This window comes from Vicugna pacos, chromosome 28 (genome assembly GCF_048564905.1).
Source record: "Vicugna pacos chromosome 28, VicPac4, whole genome shotgun sequence".
Taxonomy (NCBI): Eukaryota; Metazoa; Chordata; class Mammalia; order Artiodactyla; family Camelidae; genus Vicugna; species Vicugna pacos.
In genome coordinates, this window is record NC_133014.1 from 5,377,832 (window position 1) to 5,400,725 (window position 22,894).

The following is a 22,894-nucleotide window of genomic DNA, read 5'->3' on the forward strand; positions in this document are numbered from 1 at the left end:
CTTAGACCCGGGTCTCGTGGGCACGTCCGCAGCAGGACAGCCTGATCCCCTTCACAACTCGTGGACGGATGGCTGCGGCCTCCGAAGCCCACGGGTTAGGAACACAGTGACAAACGTAGCAAATGGCACTATCTCAGCCTTTCCCGCAGCCTAAGCAGTGGAAGACCTGACCCCGCGACAGGTTGCGCAGGCGCCTGCCGGGATGCGCTCTCCGCGCAGGGATGCAGCCAACCCCGGTCCAGGCGCTGCGGGGCCCCGCGCGGCGGGATGGGGCGCATCGCCTGGGCGGCCAGCAGAGGGCGCCGTGGCGCCGTGGGGAGGCCCCGCGTCTCGGACGCTTGCCCAGTCGGGGCGTGAACCTCAGTTTCCCTGCGTCTTAGGAGAGGAAATGCTTTTCTCTTTCACAAGGTTCTTCGCCCACGGGACTACTTTCTTTTCCTCTTAATGTCATTCCTGTTACACAGGCAGGAAGTTCTGTTCAATTAAGACTTTGCTGTTGGGGAGACTTTTGCTGCCTGCAGTCACTTAAAACAACAAACAAGGTTAATTGACCCAGAAGTTGGGTAACCAGAGAGGAGCCGAAAGAACTTCTTGATAAAGCCTGTTGTCGGAAGAAAGCAGAGTATCATGACTGAGCGGTGACCGGCCGGCGGGGAAGCTGTGTCTGTCTGATTGTTATGGAAACACGTTTAAGTTGGTCATTAAACCGTCAGGGGACTGCGACTCACATTTTGAAAAATTGAGAAACAATGACAGGACAGGATTTTATTTTCATTCTGTGTGTGTGTGTCTGTGTGTGTGTCTGTGAGCGCGCGCACTGCGTGGCAATGAAAAATGTACTTAATTCTGTAGTTTTCCGTGTGAAAAATATGAAAGCGGTTTTCAGCACTTCAGCCAAATCCTGGGAACCCAGACTCTGCACCCGTGGCATGTCTTGCACGCCACTTGGTCTGCGGGCTGGTCACACTGGACAGATGTAGCAAAAAATCATCCAGCCCCTGTCCAAGCCTCAGTCCTTACAAACGTTTTTATCTTCCAGGAGTGGCCGGAGGAGGGTGGGGGGGCGGCTGTTACTGAGTCCAAGCTCGCACTGCTCACCACCCAACAGGCCAGTAAATCCAGGGATGAGCGGTGGGGGTAAGGAATATCGACTTTCTTCGGAAAGCCCCACAGATCCAGAAGATGGTGACCTAGCGTCCCAAAGAACCATCTTCCCTGAGTTAGAATTCAGGCTTCTTTTATTCTAAGACGGGGCGAGGGGGGGGGATAAAGTCAGACACTCCCCGGTTCTGATCAGCCCCCGAAGGGGAGGTGTTCCTTTCCTCCTTCCTGCAGCCGTTCCCAGGTGGGCCTGGTCAGGACGTTTCCTGTGAGCTAAACAAACGTAATTTAGTTTAACACTCATTACCTGGGAGGCGGGGTTCCCAGAGGTGAAGCATGATGTATAATTTAAGCTTACAGGCATCATTTCATAGCAAAAGCAATAGAATACAGAGGTTAAAGCAAAGGAAACAGATCCAATATGGAGTCAGATTTGTTCTTCCCTGTAACACAAGGTCTAATTTTCCCTTCCCAAATAAAGAATCTCTCTCTCTCTCTCTCTCTCTCTCGGACTAGAGTTCAGTTTTCTCAAGGCAAACGGCAGCATCCCTTAGAAGCTACCTGGGTTTCGGAAGGGAGGGGAGATGGATACACATAGAGTTTCCACCCATCAGGGGTCCCAGAAGATTCCATCCGGGGTGTGTGGCTTCCAGCAGTTCTGGTCCAACGTCCTGCAGCTTTGAAAGCCAGGGTCACTCCCCCATCACTCATTCCAGAAGCTGCAGACTTAGCTATAGATCAGTCTCTACTCTCAGAAGGACACCAGGGAGGAATTTTCCACTTAAATTTCCAGACACAACCCTGGATAAATCAACCAAACAAGCGCGTGCTGGAGGAAAGTTCATAAATACAGGAAAGGTCAACTGCAGGAAAGAGGCGCGGCAGGAAGTCCTCTGAGTCTCTGCAGGGGGCCTGGCGGGGGGGGGGGGGGCAGAAGGCGCTGAGGGATGGAGGCCCCCACCGCCCTCTCCCCGCGTTGGCCAGACAGCTCCTCGCATGCCACGGAGGGCGCCAAGTGCGTTCACGGGTCTGTCTTCATCTCAGGCGACCTTTTGGGAAAAGAGCAGCCGTCCCTGGACCCTTCGTTAGCTGTGACTCAGCCTTCACTTTCTCACAGGCAGACTCATGATGTCACGTGGGTTTTGTCGCCGGCTCAGTCACCACAGGAAGGTGAGCCAAAAGGTAACAGGAGGACTCAACACCTGTATTTCACCTTCACGGACCATTCACCTCTCACCCTTACCTCCAAGCCACTCCCCACGCCCTCAGTTTCATCCTGGAGATCCGGGGCCACCCCCAAGGACTGGGGACAAGTCTCCTGTCTAAGCCAAGCTGCTGAAACATGAGCAAAGTAGCAATGACCTTCAGCTCTCCTATAACCTGCCTTTTGTCCACTTCCATCGGCACCGACACCTTCTTTCTTCTGCAGATTTGGACACGAGCCCATCGCCATCTGACATGCAAATTCTGAGTCCTTACCTGCCAGCCTGCATTTCAGCTGCAAAGCCAGGTTAACACAGTCATTTGTATTTTCACCTTTTTCCATCCCTATTATTTCATTAAAAACTAGTGGAAATTAAAAATGAAAGTGCTGAAACTACTAAAAACAAAATTGAGAATGAGATGGGAATCGCTGGGTTTTCAAAATGGCAAATGGTTCGCCGAGGTTTATTTACACAGCTTCATCTTTAGCAGCTTAGCTATGCGTTCAGTTGCTGAGATAAAATATTAAAGAATGTGTACAAACTAGTGGAAATGCGCATTTTAAGGACTGCATTGAGGGCCTGTGTATGTGGTCATTCATTTATAAATGTTAGTCGCCAAGGAATCCTGCAGGATCCTTTTTCTGAAATTCACATGCACACCAGGCCCCCTTTGAGAGGACACATCCCAGGGTCTTGCCCTCTGTCCTGACACTGGGGCTTCTCTGTCTCTCTTTACCCTCTGAAGGGAATATTCCCAAAACAGAATGGGTGGGATTCCCAAAATTTTCACCAAGCCGCAAGCCAGAGACCACCCACTCACTGTGGTCCAGATTTTACTGCCTGGAGGGCAGTCAAATGGCCAGAGATAGTGCCACCTGCTCTCGGGGGCTCGAATGCTGAGACTCATGCTCAGTGGGTGTTCAGGAGCGTTCAGAGCCAGGAAGTTCATGAGGGCCTTGCAAAAAGGTGATGCCCTCAAGAAGCAGCTGTGATGAGAAGGAGCAAACAGACACAGGTCTTCTCAAAGGTACACAACAGCAAGCTTCGAGCAAACGGCCCCTGCAATGCATCCTGGTTTAACTGTGAGCTGCCCCAGGACCACCAACTCTCCGTCATGGGGTGAGGACCCCTACGCTGGCCTCCCTGCCGCTGGCCGTGAGGTCACAGGGCGTGTGCTGCAGCAGCTGGACTGGAGAAGAGGGTGGCCACCTTCTGGGTGGCATGCGGTATCTGACTTTTTTCCAAAACTTGGTCTTGGCACACTGGGACTGCTCTGTGAAGTCCCCGCTCCACTGGACGGCCCCATGCTTCTGCCTGATGTACTGAATTGACTCCGGCAAGGCTGTGTAGTCCTCGACCTTCTCCAGCTCAATCAGGATGACCTTTATCCCGTCCTGGATGAGAGCATTGTAGATGGCGATCTGTTCTTCTGACATGTTCCTTAGCAGGTCAAAGCTCAGGGCTTCAGGAACTATGATGACAATCAGTCTTCTGCACAACTTAATGTTCTCGTCAATGACACTGACCACAGCTGGAAACACAGAGAGAAGACTCAGAGCATCTCATGATTAAAACAGCCACAGACCAAGAACTACTCAGAATAATTTTATCACGCCTGATTCTGTATCTCCAAACTTAGCTAAAGGTCTGGTATATAGTATATGATAAATTACATATCATATTATAAATTATATGATAAATACTTTTATTTTTTAAATATTATTTGATTTTTTAAATATTAAAAATGTTTTTATTTTAAAAATGAAAGTTTTTATCTCTTTGAATATGTATGTGGCACATTCATTTGAATATTACATATTCAAAGCGATAGATTTACATTATATGATAAACACTTTTATTTTTAAATAAATGGAATTTTGAAGGCTAGGACACATGTCGTTAGCTCAAATGTTGTATTAATCTTCATTACCAAATAACATATCCTAATGATTTCTTGGGAAGGAGAGGGGAGAATTCTTGAGATATCCAACTATGGATAAAATTTGGTCTTTTTTAGAAATAAAGATCAAGTTTTACATCCTCCTTATTCTTAGGATATGAGAAGAGACTGTCACCTCCCCAAGAGTATGTTCTTCTTCTCTTTGGTTTATTTTAATATTGTCACTGCCTGGAACATTACCCGGCACACAGCAGGTGCTCAATAACCATTTGTTGACTAAGTGAATGAGTGAATGTTGACATGCTTCTGAAATGAGAGCTCTTCCACATGTTTCCGACAAGCACTGGATCGAATGTTCATTTTCTCAGGGAGGATGATTTCACAGCTTACAAAGATGTGGACTGAAGCAGGCTTGCAGTCTCCCCATGTGCATGAGCATTCTACAGATGCAAACTACTTAGAAACCTTTTTAAATGATCCAGAGCAGGCCACTAAGTAGGAATCCTGGCTTCCTGGTGACCAGAAAAGGATATTTATTTCAAATACTAGCTGTTCCCTACATAGCCCTCTACAAAAGAGAAGGACAGGTTAAGAGGGAACTTTTTATCTATCGAGTGTCCAGTATGTACTAAGCTCCACAGTGGTCCCTGCCCAGGTTTTACCTGATTCAATTCTCTCGTCTAAGTCAGTGAAACATTCTTACCCCCATTTGACAGATCAGACAACTGAGGTTCAAAGGTATTAACTGCAATGCCCGAAACCACACTTGTAATAAGTGGGGAAGTAAATAAATAACTTCTGTTTTATTTAGGTAGGGGAGGATTGGAGGAGGCTGAGGTTTATAAAACCAGCTTTAAACATGAGCTTATTTACATATGCAAAGAGATAGAAAACACTCAGCAGATAGTCTCAAGGATGGGACAGCAAATGGCCAGTTGTCTCCTTTCAGTCTCTTGGCCACGGCTGTGTGTATGTCATTACCAGCTGTTCATGCAAATGGGTCAACCACATCCTTACTCGAAGTGAAAGTCACATAATTTCAACCAGGAATCCCAGGCATCCTGTGTAGGAGTGAGCCTGATGAGACAAGAGAACTTGGTCCTGAACTCCTCGGCTCAGAGGTTGTGGGGTGGGAGGCGTGATTCTGTGGGGAAGGCGAACAGAGTCCCCACCGTTTGTAAAATGAAGGAAGAGAGAGGATCCTTTCCATTTTGTTCATTTGTTGTTTTTAGACCTCACTGAAAACATACCTTGTCCAGGAAATTCATCCCTGCCAAATATAAACAACTTGTATCCACACTGCCTCTCCAGCACCTCGGGCAGAATCTTCAGCACCAGTGTGTCCACGTCATGGCTCTGGCTTTCTCTCTGAGGCTTGGGGTATAAGACGTATGCATCATACAGCTTCCCATCTGAAAAGGAAATGGGACAAGCTCGTGAAATTATCTTATGTTAATAGAGTGAAAACCTGAGTTGCTACCATGATGTCCTTTTTGCTCCAGTTCAGTGACTTCAGAGTGCCCATTGGCTGACTTGGTGCCAAGCACTGCATCTCATTCTTTCAACACTAAATTTTCACTCCACTTTCTTCTTGCATGGTTTTTGAGAAGTTGAATGTTATTCACATCATTAGTGTTTCAAATATTTCTGTTCCTCCTTTCTTCTCCTACTGGTACGCCCACAACATGTATGTTACCCACTCTGTAGTTTTCTCACGCTCGTTGGATATTTTGCACTTCTTTTTTCAGTCTTTGTTCTCTCTGCTTTTCAGTTTGGGAGGTTTCTACTGACATATCCCCAAGCTCAGAGATCCTTTCCTTAGCCATGTCCAGTCTATTAATAAGCCTATCAGAAGCATTCTTCATTTTTCTTATAGTTTTTTTCTTTTTTTAATAATCACTAGCATTTCGTTTTGGTTATTTCTTAGGATTTTCATTCTCTGATCATATTGCCCATCTGTTCTTGCAAGCAAAATATTTGAAACACTAATGATCAAGAGTCTCTCCAAATTAATGTCAGACACCAAACCACAGATCCAGGAAGCTCAAATAACACCAGTTAGGATAAATACCAAGAACACCAGTTAGGACAATACCGAATAAAACCAACAAAGAAAACTACACCTAAGCATACTGTTTTCAAACTACAAAATAAAAGGTAAGGAAAAAAAAAAAAGATCCTGAAAGAAGCCAGACAAAAAAAGACACTTCACTTACAGGAAAACAAAGATGTGAATGACATTCAACTCTCCCTTGCATGAGTTTTTGGCGTTTTCATCCTAACATGCATTGAAGACACTAGGAGAAAAGCCACATGAAACATGCTTTTCTATTTAACATGAGAACATTGTTGCAGACTAGGTTCATGACATCATACACTTTGAAGAGGAGGTCTCCCTATTAAAAAACTTTCCTCGGAGATTGCCCCAGAAAAAGCCACGTGCTTTCACGAGCGATTGAAAGGTTTGTATGAACAGCACCATGAACCTGGTCATGGCTTTGTCTTCACTTCTAAAGCCAGGGCATCTTTAAAAACTATCCAAGGTGGGTTTAACGACTCTCCCCCTAGCTTCTTTTACCAATCTACCCTTGGGTCACTGGACCTATTTTTTTGTTTTTAATTGTCTGTTCTATACATATATTCCCCACAAATAAAGTGAGGCATATACAGGTCTCTTCACTAGATTTGTCAACCAATCCTTGTATCTGTGTACACACATACACTCCTGGAAGAAGAATTTTTAAAGCACCTCCTGTGATTTAATAGACAATATACAGAACTTGTGGACTTTTGCCAGGCCTGTCCATGACTCTTAATAAGACAGATGATTGGATTAAAGAAGTTCTGGAAAAAAAACAAAACAAAAAAAAAAGAAGTTGTGGTATATGCATGCAATGGAATACTACTCAGCCATAAAAAGGAATGCTATGATGCCATTTGTAGCAACATGGATGGGCCTAGAGATGATCACACTAAGTGAAGTAAACAGGCAAAGACAAATATTACATATTATCACTTATATGTAGAATCTAAGAAAGTGATACAAATGAACTTATTTCCAAAACAGAAACAGACTCACAAACATAGAAAACAAACTTATGGTTATCAATGTAGGAAGGAGGGAAGGTAGAATTAGGAATTTGGGATTAGTAGATGCAAATTACTATATACAAAATAGATAAACAACAAGGTCCTAATGAATAGCACAGGGAACCACATTCAGTACCTTATAATAACCTATAATGAAAAAGAATTTGATAAAGAATATATATATATATGTAACTAAATCACTTGCTGTACACCAGAAGCTAGCACAACATTGTAAATCAACTAAACCTCAACAAGAAAAAAATTTTTAAAAAAAAACTAAGTTATACACATCTAACTATTAATCTTATGTGGGGCTGGACTAATCTGGTTAGAACTGACAGCTGATCCTGAGGACACAATTCCTCTCTCTTCCTCATTTGTCTTTGCCATCCATTACTCCACATGTTCCTGTAGAACCAGAAAATCTCCTCAAGGGACACAAAGCTGGAAACAGCATCTGAGACCCATCTCAGAGTCTCATCATTCACTGCCCAAGTCACACTCAAACGGAAATCGGAGGCCAGTTCTCAGACTGAGTGGTAGCAAATTTAATCACAAAGGACGCATGTGCTTTTCTGACTGGGGGAAAAAAAAAGAAGACGGCTGGCTGGCTGTAGGTTCCCATCCCCAAGGCCTCAGCCCACTGGTTCCGAGAATTTGAGCAGCAGCCCTGTGTGAGCAGAGGGTGGGGCTCCCCGAGTCATTCATCCGTGGTCACTCATCCGCCTGGCTTCCCCTGCTCGGTCAGGCGCGATTCCTTTTTTCTCTTCCTGCTACACGTGACCTCACTAGCAGGCAGCATCATCAGGCACTCAGCATCCACGATCCTGGGATCCCAGTGAGTCAGGGCCAGGGTTCCGGGAGCACCCCCAGGCCCAAGCAGTCCCCTGTCAGTCAACAGCCAGAGCAGCGCTGAGTCAGAAAAGACAGGCTGCCCTGACGTCTCTCTCAAGCAGATGCTGGAGGAGCGCAGGCGGGGGGCGGCAGCGGGGGTGCTTCCGCGGAACAGCCCTGCAGGGACCACAGCCCGAAACAGGAGCCCCGCAGCCCAGCCCACCGCCCGCGGCACCAGCAGAGCTTCCGGCTGCATCCCATGTGCAAAGCTGACTTTTTCCACCAGGGAATTTTGCCATCAAAAAAGAATTCATTGCTTTCCAGGCCTAAGAGCCTCCAAATCTGAATTCTGCAATTTAACTTAAACTCCAGGTTCAGACACCTATGCTTTATCAAACGTGTGAACAAACACGTGGTTTTTATATGCAAAGCAGGCACGTTGTGTAAATAACGTTCTTCTGGGAAACAAGGATTCATAAGACGTGTGTGGACACCCACTTCCCTGAGTTCCTGTGAGCATCGCAAGTCTCTGGGCTTGAAAGGGAGACCTCTGTGCATCTCCGTGCAGGAGAGCTGCACAGACCTCTCTCAGGCGTGTCTTAATTTCTCCATCCAATTACGGGACATTAAACAGATGTATTACTTTTTCAAGGCCTTGATAGATCACATCCACTCAGAGACAAAAAGAAAATAGCACGGAGTTCAAGGCAGAATGTCAGATTCGGGATCACACTGGGACACGTCTGTAGTGACCAGAGCCGGCAGGACACGGCTCCCAGACCAAGGTGAAGCCCCGGGCACCCCAGCAGGGGCAGCTTGCTTGGACCTTCAGACAACAAGGGGTATGTGCTGGGACCCTCAATGCTTTCCTGAATTTCGACCCAGCTACTCCTGCAGGACTGTATGAGGCAGACTCAGATCACTGTCCCTTCTCCTCTGCCCGCCTTCCTTCCTCCCTTCTATAGCCAAGAAAGAGAAGAGAATTTCCTGTCTAAGATCACACAGGGAGTAAGTGGAGAACTCAGGTTCAAACTCAGCTGTCTCTCTCCAAACTTGAGAATTGGAGGCTTAAACTTTGTCACGCGCCAAGTCTGAGCCCTGAGGAGCTGCGAACACCGGCAGCCCCTCACCCTCCGGAATGTAACTTCTGTGCCCGCATCCACTGTGTTTGACGAGAGCTCACAGATAGAGCACACTGGGCTCCAGGAGAGTCTCTTCTTTTGCAAACACCAGTGGATGTGAGAACTTTTCTAAAACAGTTGCAGTGGGAGCCAGAAGATGATCTCCTTCTGCCACTTGATCACTCCTAACCTGAAAGCCTTATGTAACTAAACAATGCTGGTGGCTATGGGCAAATCACTTCTCTGAAGTTTGAGAGGTTCCAGGGAGATCATTTTCTCTAAATGTGCCAACAGCAGGAAAGGCAAGCTAGTAAACATGATCAAGTATATTTACAACGGTTATACGGACAAGCGGACACCTTCACAAAGCATGTTTCAGTGATTACCCGCACTCACCTTCCACGGTCCCTGGAGAATGGAAGGCACTTCGATACCAAAGTACGATGTCGATCTTAAAAATGTTGTAGACACACACAGCAGACACTGCCGCGCCTGTCAGGGCGAGCAGTCCTCCTATCAGGTAAGCTCGGAAATCTGGAACTACAGGTGACAACCAGAAACACCCGAAAGAAATAATAAAAGAATAACATTACTACAGGGAGTCAGTTACACACTTTACTTATACAGCCCATTACAAATGCCAAATGAAACTATTTACACGTCAGTGAGGACACTACCGAAACAGCTCTTTACAGTTAAGGAATAGGTACTGTTCGGGGAGGGTACAGCTCCATGGTAGAGCGCGTGCTTAGCATGCACAAGGTCCTTGGTTCAGTCCCCAGTCCCTCCATTAAAAAAGAAAAGAAAAGAAAAGAAAGAAAGAAAAAAAGAAAGAAAGAAAGAAAGAAAGAAAGAAAGAAAGAAAGAAAGAAAGAAAGAAAGAAAGAAAGAAAGGAAAGAAAGGAAAGAAAGGAAGAAAGGAAGAAAGGAAGAAAGGAAGAAAGAAAGAAAGAAAGAAAGAAAGAAAGAAAGAAAGAAAGAAAGAAAGAAAGAAAGAAAGAAAGAAAGAAAGAAAGAAAAGACTAGATATGGGGAATAGTATAATCTGGCCTGCACTGAGGATTTTAGGAAGAACATGTGCTCTTACAGGGAACCTGGGGAGGGAAATTCTGCAGACCCTGAGCTCCTGATGGTGGATGCAGTGTGCTTCTGACTCCATGGAGACTGCTTTCAGAGCACACCTGGCCAGGCCCTCCTGAGTCAGCACCGCACGCCCCAGGGGAGGAGCCTGAGCACGTTTGTTGGGAAAGTTCCCCCAAGTGGTTCTGCTGCCCATTTTGATGATCCTACTGTTCTAGCCGCCTTCCCAGTTACTCAAAATTGAGCAGCAGGACTCCCATCACATATAGTCATCAGTTGCCTCCCCTGGAAGCCACCTCCACTGGCTCCAAAAAACTGGCCGGGAGCCAGACTCCCACTCCATCCTCTCTGGGCCAGCAGAGCCCGGGCCGGGCACCTGCCTGCAAGACAGTCTCAGGAAGGGTGTTAACACCCTGCTCTGCTTGGTGAGCACGTTGCCGGGCAATTAAGGCAAAAGCAGTGGGCAGGAGATAACCAAGGAGCAGAACCAGTCCTGCTGGATCTCCAAGCCCCAGAAAACATGCTCCTACACATCCAAGAGGGACGGCACAGCCTTCCCCCTCACCGCAGCCCGACGTGTCACCAAAGAAGGAGGCTCGAGGAAGGAGAGAGTTAGAAAAGAGGAAGAGGGAGAGGGAAGAGAAATCCTCCCCATTCTTAGAACCCACCACACATCCACCACTTCCTTCATCCACCCTCCCTTCCTCATCCTCCGGCCCCCACTGGAAAGTGTGTGGGACTTGGGGGGTGGGGCAGTGGGGAGGAAGCTCACCAAATAGACAATCACAACCCTCCCTGGGCCGCAGCATGTTGCAGACATTTTGCAAAGAAATCCCTATGCATGCTTACATGTCCTTAAGTCCATGGCGCAATAACGCACAATAACTAAAAACACATTCTGCGGCCCCCAAAATATCGATCCATTGATTAAGTCCCAACACAGCCAAGTGGATCTGCTCTGCACGCTGGTGTCCAGTTGGTCCTGACCACTTGTTTGAACCTTTAGCTTCTATCTGATGGATTCTCCTCCTTGTCACCCCCCACTTCTCTTCGCCTTTTACCAGCTCTTGGAGCAATAGTGCCACCTCTCCCTTTGGGAGAATGTGTGTCTGGGGACCTTTACTGTACGCTTCAGGGACATTGGTGTTATAACCAGTCGTGATAAGAAGATCGTGCTCACAACATTTATGAGACACAAAAAGTCCCCAGGAAGTAGACAGGAGTGCTGGCCTGAGACTCTGGAGGTGATCGTCCACTGCATTCAGGAGTGTCGATACCCTCTGTTCTGTACATGAGCTAAAAGACGCTGAAATTTGAAACAGGAAATTAATGAATAAGCTCAAAGGGAGTGTGGGCTTTGAAACTGAAATGCATGGAAAAGTATCTGTTGAGACACCAGGTGTCTTGTTGAAGGCTCTATTTAAGGCAGTAACTCACCATTTGGGTCCATACCACCAGCCTTAAACTGAGATGGTTGCTGCGAACAAGTGTTTAAAACAAACTCAGAGATGGGCAGCACCCACTCCCTGCTTCACACAAATCGGACAAGACTCACATCTGGGAGCGTCTTTAACAAAAATCAGGAAGTCAAATGGAGAAGCGGTCAGCTCACCTCTGGTCTCAATACACCAGCAAGAGGTTTGGATTTGAGAGGGTTTGTTCCTCGGAATTTAGGGAAAACAAAACAAAAGGCATTAATTATGTCCAAAAATACACTGCATGTGAGGCATGAAATAAGTGCCGATAGGAACAAAGATGAGTGTGGTAAATATAGGCTTCTTAACTGACCTAAAACAAAGGAGACAAACGACCCTTCCCTTCTCCTGTACCATCAGCAGGTGTTAAAAAGCTGGTAACAGCATCCGTGGCTCTGAGCCTGGACTCTTCCTCAGAATCCTTCTGAACACAATGCTTCCACGTGGTCAGTATTGACCCAGCAACATACACTGGTCATCCTCATTCTAGGCTGAAGCAGATTTCAGTTATAAGCACTTTGGGTCTCACGCGATTTCTAAGGCTTCCCACAGCCAGCCAGCCCTCTCTTCTCTGGGGTGAATCCTGAGGTAGTCTTCCCAGCAATTTTACTCCTAATGAGGTATCACAGAGGAATGCGTCTACCTGAGCACCAGGACCGACATCCAGGAACTTCCACAGCAGCGTGATTGGTTAACAGTCCCAAACTGCCAACAACTCACATGACCATGTACTGATAGCAGAATGGATGCACGGCTACCTAGTTACTCAATGCAAGGGGCTCCACCAAGGGAGATGAACACCCCGCAGCTGCACACTACATAACAGACGCATCGGCGAGCCCAGACCCAAGAACAGAAGCAACACATGAAAGAAAACCTACTATACAATTAATCTCTTTCTGTAAACTTCAAATTTAGTCCAGTAAGCAGTTGGAAATGCAGGGCTGCCACCTGGGAAGGGAGAATACTGTTGGAGATGTGGAATTTGTCGCACCTGCACAAGGATGACCACTGAAGCCATGAGAATAAGGGAATAACCTATCAGGGAGGAGGATGCAGAAAGAGCAGCTCTGACGCTCAGGAATCACGCAGATGGGTCGCAGAGAGACAGGACGCACAGACTGATGGGGGAAGTGATCCCTACTGACTTTCAACAAGGAAAAGCCATTGAGAAGAGGAGAAATGGACAGTGACAGCACACAAGCCAAGGATCCGTCTACCCAAGGCACCCATGAGGGCTCCCCCGGTCCAGAGTTGGGAGAGGAGGCGCTGTGTGCTCACTCGCAGGAAAGGCAGCTGAGGACAGCATGACCCTGGCCTCCTGTCACTGAATAGAGGGAGATAAAGAACACACTCATGACCACAGGCTGCTGTGGACAGACACCTGCTGATCACCATTCAAAGAGAGAGATGGACACTCATGGGGGCAGGAACTTGGCACATTAGCTGGTTCCGCACAGCAACCACAGAACCAATGTTTTCTGTTAATTTCCAGAAAAGCATTTCTAGTAGGACGTTAGCTAGATGCATGTAAACATGGGTTTAACTGATCATTAAAGGATCCTGGCAAATTCAAGCCCTCCCTCTTGGGTGTAGCTAGCCAAAAAAATACAAAAGAAAAAGTTGATATCAATAGAATTTTTAAAAGCAGTCTCAGGAAACCACACACCATCCTCTTACAAGGCACTTCAGACACTTCCCCTGATCTGTTAAGAATTTAAAGTTGTTCTCAAGATGATTTCATCCCTCCCTGTTTTCTCTGGTTCCATCACCTCCAATGGATGATCAACACACTCCGCACAGTGTTAAGTGCGCAATCTGCGTACACACCTGCAGTCTGCAGCCCTCTTGCTCAAACAGCAGAATTCAGCCTCTATGGATCAGTTTACAAAGCGACATGATTAAAATGATTTTACAAAGTGACGTGATCAAAATGCACATTGGCATTTTATTTTTTTTTAATCAAATGATTTATAACTAACAGCTGAAAAGCTGAAAATCACAAGCATATGGTTAGAAAAGTTAAGCAAGCAGGTTTGGTAAAGGAAAATTTCAGTGCATAAAATCTCAGCGTATATGAACACGGCACTTTCTAAACAAGGCGCTGAGGTCACAGCCTGACTCCAAGAATGTCAGCAGACACGTGTCAGCTTTTCCCAAGATTTCATAGTGTGTTTCCCTATTTAATACCACGCTGCTGCCTCACGCCAAGCATTTAATGTCACTCTGCTTTCGCAGGCGTGTCCTTGCCATCACTTGGAACGTCGGAGCAGCAGGCACCGCAGGGGACCACTACCTGGGGGCTTTAATATGAAGTAAGCGGCGGACACTCCGGCGTGGCAGGTGAAGGGGCGGCCATAGTCTTCCATTTTCACTTCTAAGAACGTTATGTTCACTGTGTAAAAAATATGTTCTTGGAAAACAGTGTAGTCTCTATAAAAGAAAAAAGCCAGTCATTAACTCACACGTGAGTCCTATTTATCCGACATATTTTATACGCTTTTGTCCAGAGCATCACGTTCTCTCCTGGGGAACGCTTGGAGCCATCCTTTTACCCTAAGAACACCGCCAGCCAGTGGCGCCAGGAGGTGCGTGGACTGGGTCGCTCCAAATTTGCCTTTTCTTCTGGACAGTGACACGGAAGTGCGGTCCTGTTAATTAGAGACCCCAGCCTCAGCCCCAGGGGGCCCTCCCCTGTCCCCCCTCCACTCATCCTGACTTATGCACACTGCAAGGCCCAGCGCAGGTCCTTCCACCCTCTGACTTCATGAGTCTTGTTTTCTACCACTCAATTCCAACCACCGTAAGCTGGGTTTGCACCACTAGATCGGTTAGTGGCGACGCACCGTCTCCCCCAAGACTCCCATGTTGCTGCCTCATTCTGCTACTTAAGCCTTGAAGGCCTGTGGCTCATGCCATAACCAAACAGAAACGAGACTGGTTTTCAGTAAGGAGCTGAGAAGATCAATCTGCGGCTTTGAAGCCATACTTTATGTTTTGCCTTCTCTCTTGAAGATGCAAGCAGGACTCGTAACACGAGCATCTTCTTTGAGCCAGATGCTCGGCCGCACAGCACTGAGAAGGTCTTTGAAGGATAAAACCAAAAGGAGTGACGAGGAGGCAGCGAGAGCCACCTCCGAAGAGCAGGACCAGTGCCCAAATCATTTAGCTGGAGGAATGCTTGCGAGCCTTTAAGGAAGCCAGAAAAACAAAACACCTACTCGATTCCTTCCTGAATTCGTTTGGACTCATTGTAGTAATGGTCGACCAAGGTGCCATTGACCCTCCAGCAGCGGGAGTTTGTGTTGTCCCGTGTGTCTGTGATATTGCAGTCCACGATGAGGGCGGAGCCTGCCAAATCACAGGGACACACCGTCAGTGAAAACCCTACCCACGTGGCCTGCTTAACCAGGGCACCTTGCTTCTGAGCCCTGAACAGCTTTCAGCTGTCAAAAATACCCCCCCCCCCGCCGGAGGTCAATGTCCATCTACTTCATTCTCTCCTTGGACAGAGTGACCTTCCAGGATGTCTATGGTATGGGATGTGCTGCCAAATGTCACCAACTTCAGGCCAGTGTTTCCCATGATACCAGGGGACACAAATGCCATTTCTTCTCTTAGTAAACTTAGCAAAGAACTTTACAGTTCGCAAAGCATTTCACACACACGTTCACCTTCAGTCTGCCCATCCTCACAGATCTCCTGCAGGCAGAAAGGGGGCAGTACTATTACCCCCATCTTCCAGATGAGAACATGGAGGTTCAGATGGATCGAGTGACTTTCCCAAGGTCACACACTGGAGGAAGAAACGAACTCTGATTTTCTAATTCCAAATCCAGCGATATTTCTGCTTCACCCTTTGTGACCCCTACTCTCCCCTCTCTTTCCCTTCACCTGACCTCACACATGTTCACAAATTATATTTAATATTTATATTTTCCCTTTCTTTTGCCCTAGTAAATTCCATCTATTTACTACATGTAAAAAATAATTATTATACTTCTAAACAGTCTACTTTTAAGTTTCTTTATTCTAGGCGATATTAAGTTTTTCCATTTCTGAGTGTGTGAAATATAACACATGCAGAATAAAATGTGCCGACTATAAATGTGAAGTTACTGAGTTATTAGCAAGCAGATGTCCACCTCACGGAGCACACAGCACACGGCCAGAACCCCGAGGCCACCCACGTGCGCCTTCACAACTCTGCACCTGTCACTTCCTGTTCACCCCTGATCTCCAGCTTCTCCCCACCAACATTTCGTCCGCGATGCTCACGCATACCGTCGCATGTACCCAACTCCATTCAGACAGCGGAACACACTAGGACTTTTTCATTTCTTCTGCTGTTGCTGTACACGCGTCGGCGTGGTTTCCAGTGTCCGCCTCGCCTGCCTGCCGCCACCGCGGCGTCCCGGCCTCCCTTCTCTCCTGCTCATCTCCCGGGTCCCATGGGTACATAGCTCACGTCCCCACACCCACACCCGTGGTGGGTTTATGGGCCTATCTACCAGTAAAGTTGGTCGATCATAGATCACACGTACCTTCAACCATAACAGCCGTGCCAAACTGCTTTCTAAGAGTTGTTCCCACTGACGCTTCCTCCAGCAGCGGAACCTTACAGACCCTGCCACGCCTGGGACTGTCAGTTTATTTCAACCACCTCGATGTGCCTGTCATGGCCTCATGTCGTGGATTTAACTTGCATTTCCCTAGATTGCACTTGGTCAAGCACCTTTTTATCCTTCCTTTGGCCGTGTTGACAGCCTCTGTTTGAACTGTCTGTCCACGAGGTTTGTCTGTCTTCCCATCAGGTGGCCTCCTCTTCATTACTTCAGAGGAGTTCTGTTTACATCCTGGATAGGAGACCTTCGCTCACTTATTATAAGTATCTTCTTCCACTGTGTGGCTTGTCTTTTCAATCTTTCAACATCTTTTAACAAACAGAAGCTCTTATTTCTAATGTTGTCCCACTTACCAGTTTTTTTCTTCAAGACCAGTAACTTCTATATTCTCAAATTTTTTTTAATCTGTCCTTACCCCAAATCATGAAGGTGTTTCTCCAGAAATTTATTGTTTTGACTTTCACATCTAGGTCTATCATTCACTTGACATTATTATATAAATGGTTATAAGAAAGGGTTCAAGTTCCTTTTTATTCTCTAGTACATCCCATTGTCCAGGACCGTTTACTGCAAACAGTGCCGTCTCCCTACTCCTCTGCAGCGTCAGCTTTGTCAAAATCAGCTGCTGTGCGCACGTGGGTCTATTCCAGGCCACGCATTCTGTTCCACGGTCTAACCTTGTACCATGACTGGGGTGTCCAAATCACTGTCGCTTTTTAATAAATCTTGACATCTGGTGTCACTCGGCCTCCCACCTACTTTTTCTTCATTAAAAGTGTCTTGACTATTATTCAATCTTTGCATTTTCATACCAATGTCATAATCAACATATCAAATTCTACAAAAGCCAAAATCTGTTGAGCTTTTGACTGTCTTCTCCTTCAAAACAAGGAAAAAGTGCTCAATAGTTCAGTCCTGAGTGTGCTGTTTCTGTAATTTCTAAAACTAGACTTTAAATTCAGATGAAGGACCTTCCCTTCCATTCCTAATTTGAAAAGAGTTGTTCCTTTTCTATTTTCCTTTATTTTTTTTGCACATACCTTTTTTTTATATATTGAAGTATAGTCATTTGTAGTGTGTGAATTTCTGGTGTACAGCACAGTGTACAAATACCTATATTTGTTTTCATATTCTTTTTCATTAAAGGTTGTTACAAGATACTGAGTATAGTTCCCTGTGCTATACAGAAGACATGTGTTTTTTATTTATTTTTATACATAGTGGTTAACATTTGCAAACCTCAAACTCCCAAATTTATCCCTTCCCACCTCCTTCCCCCAGTAACCATGAGATTGTTTCCTATGTCTGCGAGTCTGTTTCTGTTTTGTAGGTGAGTTCATTAGTGTCCTCTTTTTTTCTCTTTTTAGATCCCACATATAAGTGATGTTATATGGTATTTTTCTTTCCTGGCTTACTTCACTTAGAATGATAATCTCCGGGTCCATGTATGTTACTGCAAATGGCATTATTTTATTGTTTTTTATGGCTGAGTAATATTCCATTGTATAAATATACCACAACTTCTTTATCCAGTCATTTGTTGATGCACATTTAGGTTGTTTCCATGTCTTGGCTATTGTAAATAGCCCTGCTATGAATATTGGGGTGCATGTCTCTTTTCAAATTAAGAGTTTCCTCCAGATACATGCCCAGGAGTGGGATTGCTGGATCATGGGGTAAGTCTATTTTTAGTTTTTTGAGGAATCTCCACACTGTTTTCCATAGTGCCTGCACCAAACTACATTCCTACCAACAGTGTAAGAGGGTTCCCTTTTCTCCACACCCTCTCCAGCATTGGTCATTTGTGGAGTTTTTACTCTTACCTTTGTTATTTCCTTCTATGGCGTTATTCAGTTGCTCTTTTTTAGAGACTTCAATGGTGAGTTTATGGATTTTAATGTTTTCTACACTTATTATTAATAATATTTAAAGACACTAGCTTGTTTAGAAAGTACTGCAAAGGGTGACATGTTCTCACTGCCATTTTTTTTCTGTACCTAAGGCTTTGGCTTTACTCTAGTCAAGAAAGTAAATAATTAGGAAGATGAATGTGTTTTTGCTTAACTTTTTTAATTAACGGATTTTATTTCTGTTGGGTTTATCACTGTTTTGACTTTAGCTGTAAATTTCTAGACTAACTGAATTGTGATTATACCATCCGGTCTGTATAGTTTCCTCTTTGGGGACTCTGAGAGGTTTTCACAGATGTTTAAAAGCATGATCTATTAAATATATTATTCTTATCTTATTACTAGAATATTTTAGATCCTTATTTGACCAGCAAATTTGTCAAAGCCAGAGTATGGTAATATCTCCCACTGTAATTGAAACAATTGTATTGTTCTTGTATCTTTGTATATTTGACACATAGAAATTTTTATTTGGGGGGGTGAGTTTTTTATTAGTATAAAATGATTCAGTTGATCATTTACCTTTTTGCATCGGATGCTATATTAGCAGATTGAAAAATTAATATTGCAAATCTGATTTCTTTGTATTGCTTCTTGTGTGCAATTCTTAGGCATATCTCACTCATGCACAGATTTTGAATCTTCTAGAAATGTACTTTTCGATCCGTGTCTTTTGAGAAGAGCATGTAATTGGATTTTAATATTTGACTCAACCTGAACACCTGTCTTTTAATAAGGATTTTGTTTAATTTACTTTTTTTTCTCTAGAAGGTACTCAACATGTTTTTATTTTACTAGTGATTGCCTTTAAATTTAAAAAAATAATTTGAGTCCCTTTTTATTTACTTGGATCACAAACTAAGGCAATGTTCATTGATCTCTTCTTAATGAAGAATGTAACATGATAACTTCCCCTACTGTCTTCATACACTTCCTAGTAATACATGAGATGCTATAACCCAAGCCACTTGCTCAACCTTACTTCATAGTAGTTTGATGTTGTGTATCATCTCTCTCAGGAAATGTCTGTCTTTGCATAAACAGATTTACAAGTCATCATTTAGACCCAGAGTGATCACTGCCAGACCTTTTATATCACAACTTCCCCAGCTTTCAGCTCTGTGAATTTTTTATTTTGATGCCTCTTCTGATGAGCTCAGTTACACCCCAAACTGGAAACTAGATGTGTATGGGATCTGTCTTCCTTTTGGAAACTCAAAAGGTCCATGTGCCTACGCGGACATGCTGATTTCTGCCCTCAGTGATTTCAATGACTTCAGTAACTTTACTCACCAAGTCGCACTTCAATTGAATTGTTTTTTGGATAAATGATCTTAGGGATGCGTCCTCCATTTTGCACTTTTTCTGCTAAGAAATCATACCCACATGAAATTGTATTAGAAACATCCCCAACTACTTCAATGCAATACAGACATAAGGAAAACACAGCACAGAGCAGACCTTCAATCAACGTTGGTCAAGAAAGAAACAAAACTCATGGTGTGACTAAATATCACTCCATCAATTTTTAAACCAGAAATAATTGAATTGCCAAGGAAAAAAATCTAAAAGCTGGGCTGCCAAGAGAGTACCTCTTCCATTACAGATCTGACGTAAACTGATAAGACTGTGTCATAAAGTCTCGTTGCCAGTCATCTTAAGCAGTGGCCGTAAGCAAAGCTCTGGCCTGGGTCCTACCACAGAGGAGTACAGGTCCTAATGGTCTGTCCTCAGCTCTACTCCATCCTCCAACCCTGCTCGGCCCTCTTCTTCACAGCGCTTCCTCTCCTGTTGCTCTTTCGTGCTTTCATTCCTCTCCCCAACTTTATAACGGTCTTCCTTGTACCAACTCCCACCCCTTTGTCTTTCTCCATGTCGTCCCTTCCCCGTTTGTTTACCAATATTCAGCAGCCACCCTCTGCATCCCACATCCTTCCTCTCTAAAGGGGTGGGATGTGGAAAGTTCTAAGAGGGAAGATCCGAAATTGCAAAAACATATGTCCTTTACGATGGCAACTATATTTGCACATTCTACAAACTATGCAAATTCTGTCTGACCCAAACAGAAGTCATCACCAGCCAGTTAATCACACACATGGGAAGTCTAGAAGTCATTCTAAACAGCAGCTTATCTCCCACTCTCTCCAAATCACCATCACCAAACCCAACTAATTTCACCTCTGAACATTTCTCAGTCCAGGCCTCTTTCTTCACTCCGAAACCCTACTTTCTACACTCTGCTCTTTGCCTAAGTACGCTCATTCACATCCGCCTCTTCAATTACCAGCTAAAGGACAGTGACCTTGCAAGGTGTATCTCTAAGCTCCAGACACAGATAAGCCATGGCCTACTTGACATCTCAAGTCACCAAGGACTCAACTTACCCACGACCAAACTCATGCTCTCACTCCTAAACCCAGCTTCCCTCCAGAAGCATCTCATTTCCTTGACCAGTATCACCATCCAAAAGCCGCCTTGGCCTTGACACATCCCTCACCCCGTGTTCAATCCAACAGTGAGTCCTGTGGGTTTTATCTCCTAAAATGCCTAAAAACCCAAGAGCACAAAAATAATAACACTTAATACAATTAATTTTATTGATTAAGGGTGGCCCCAGGTGGGCCACACCATCGAGAAATTGCTATGCATCCCTCAGTATGATGAAGTCTGATGGAAAAGAGTGACAAACATGAAGGTCCACGTCAAAGAAATATTCAGCCTCCGGTCCCTTCCATTTAGGTGAGTAAATCAGAAAACAGCTCTCTGCTGAGAGGAGAGCAGAGGCCACACAGCAAGAAGTCCTTGTTGAGTGTGTTTAGAGGAAAAACATGCTTGTCTGGCCCGGAAGGCCTGAGTCCTGGCCCTGCTGCTGTCACTAACCAGCTTTGTAAGTGTCCCCAAGTCACTCCCCTCCAGGCCTCTATAAAATTAATGGCTTCAGCTAAATTATTTGTAAGGTTTCTTCTACTCCTAAGATTCTGCTGTCAAATCCCCAGGTCACATATGCAAGAAAATTCTGGGCTGAGAACTGAAACCCCGTAAGTATTAGACATCCTGGAACCAAGTCCAGAGACCTTGAACTCTGCCGCACCTGAGGAATGGAATGGTCCCTGACACAGTCACACCAGTGAAGACAGAGGGAGAGAAGGGTGACTGTGATGGCATCTGCCAGCTGACTGAGTACGCGTACTTTGCTGGCACCCCAGGAGCTATTCTGTGTACATGATCTCATGTAATTTTCATGACTAAACCAAGAGGTTTTTTTTTTTTTTTAATTTTCTGTCTTTTCAGATAAGAAAAACTAACCTGTCCCTGCCCTTTCACCCGACTCTTCCTACCCTATGATTCCAATGATGTTGAGCATGAGAGCCTGCTCACCTTCAGGAAAGTCAAGATCCAGACTCACTTCTGGCCAAAGCCGGCCAGCTCCCGCAAAGCCAAGAGGCAGCCAAGGTGACGACAGGAGCGCACTTACCAGTATTCACCGTGATGCTGTTTAAAACCGTGTGCTGTTTCCCTGCGTATGTGAGTCTGGCTCGACAGGCATATTTCCCTTCATCCTCTGCCGAGACATTCTTCACTAAAAGCCTTTTTTCCCGAGAAATAAACCTCTCTCCTTCAACCTCTTTACAGTCCTAAATACAAAAAAAAAAAAAATCTTTTCAATTCAAAAGAGTATTTTGAGATATCAGTTACATCTCTACTTAGCACTTTTCTATGAACCATGGACAGACAAGAAACCTGTGGGATCTCTAGACCTTAGGTAATTTATAGTCTAACAAGAATATAAAATATGTACATGTATATTTCATTTATAGCAGAAATTTGTTTGAAGAAATACTACAACATATAAAAACCACATAAAGTTTAATTTCCACTCATACAGTGGTAAATTTGATATAATGCATAATAAAAAACTTTTAAAATCCAGCATGCACAAAGTACTGTACAGTTAGATCAATAAGTCAAATCTAGATTTTATATATATATAAAGACTATTTTATGGGCTGCAGTGAGTGTTATAAATATGAAGTCCACTAGGAGCTGAGAGGGGAGAGGCTAGAAGGAAGACCTTATGGAGAAGGACTGGGATGGTCGATAAAGGAGTTTGGTAGGAGGATGTGAACAGGCAGGAATGTCCTCCATCGACAGGAGTCCACGTCTCCCAATGGACCACCACGTAGTGGTACCAGGCTCCTTTGCAAGGCTGCAAGCTCAGGTGAGTAAGGACCGCTTCCACTGTGTTACGCGGCCAATTACACCTTCTCCACCTGTCGGGGTTGGACCTTACACAGGTCCAAACTACCCCTTCACCAACATTCTATTTGGAGGCCTGAGCAATAGTCAAAGTACGTGGCAGGGCTCCTGGGGAGCAGATGTCACAGTGCTTCTTAAGTCACCCATGCTGCCACTGCCATCAACAAGGAAACAGCCTCACACAAAACCAACCTGGAGACGAGTCAGTCTCAGGAAGGCCCTCCTCATTTGTCATCCTCAGTAACCACCCAGAGGGCGAGACTCACCGCTCACCCGGCCTGTCGTAAGCTCTCGTT

The 22,894-nt window shown here is 45.1% G+C and overlaps 1 protein-coding gene across 6 annotated transcripts in view; it reads right to left on the minus strand.

The window, feature by feature from the left end:
- Nucleotides 1-2,735: 2,735 nt before the first annotated feature.
- The window catches only part of IL1RL2 (interleukin 1 receptor like 2), a 28,184-nt gene continuing 8,025 nt past the window's right edge, over nt 2,736-22,894 (minus strand). For 4 of the 6 annotated variants that reach the window (XM_072951237.1, XM_072951238.1, XM_072951236.1 and 1 more), the window contains exons 5-11: nt 21,817-21,976; nt 19,635-19,709; nt 15,028-15,157; nt 14,103-14,239; nt 9,648-9,791; nt 5,457-5,618; nt 2,736-3,837 (exon numbers count right to left, since the gene is read on the minus strand). In XM_072951237.1, the coding sequence (XP_072807338.1) occupies nt 3,419-3,837; nt 5,457-5,618; nt 9,648-9,791; nt 14,103-14,239; nt 15,028-15,157; nt 19,635-19,709; nt 21,817-21,976 (1,227 nt within the window). In that variant the 3' untranslated portion in view covers nt 2,736-3,418. The remainder of the gene's footprint in view (nt 3,838-5,456; nt 5,619-9,647; nt 9,792-14,102; nt 14,240-15,027; nt 15,158-19,634; nt 19,710-21,816; nt 21,977-22,894) is intronic. The other 2 variants (XM_072951235.1, XM_072951239.1) reach the window with 2 other exon arrangements.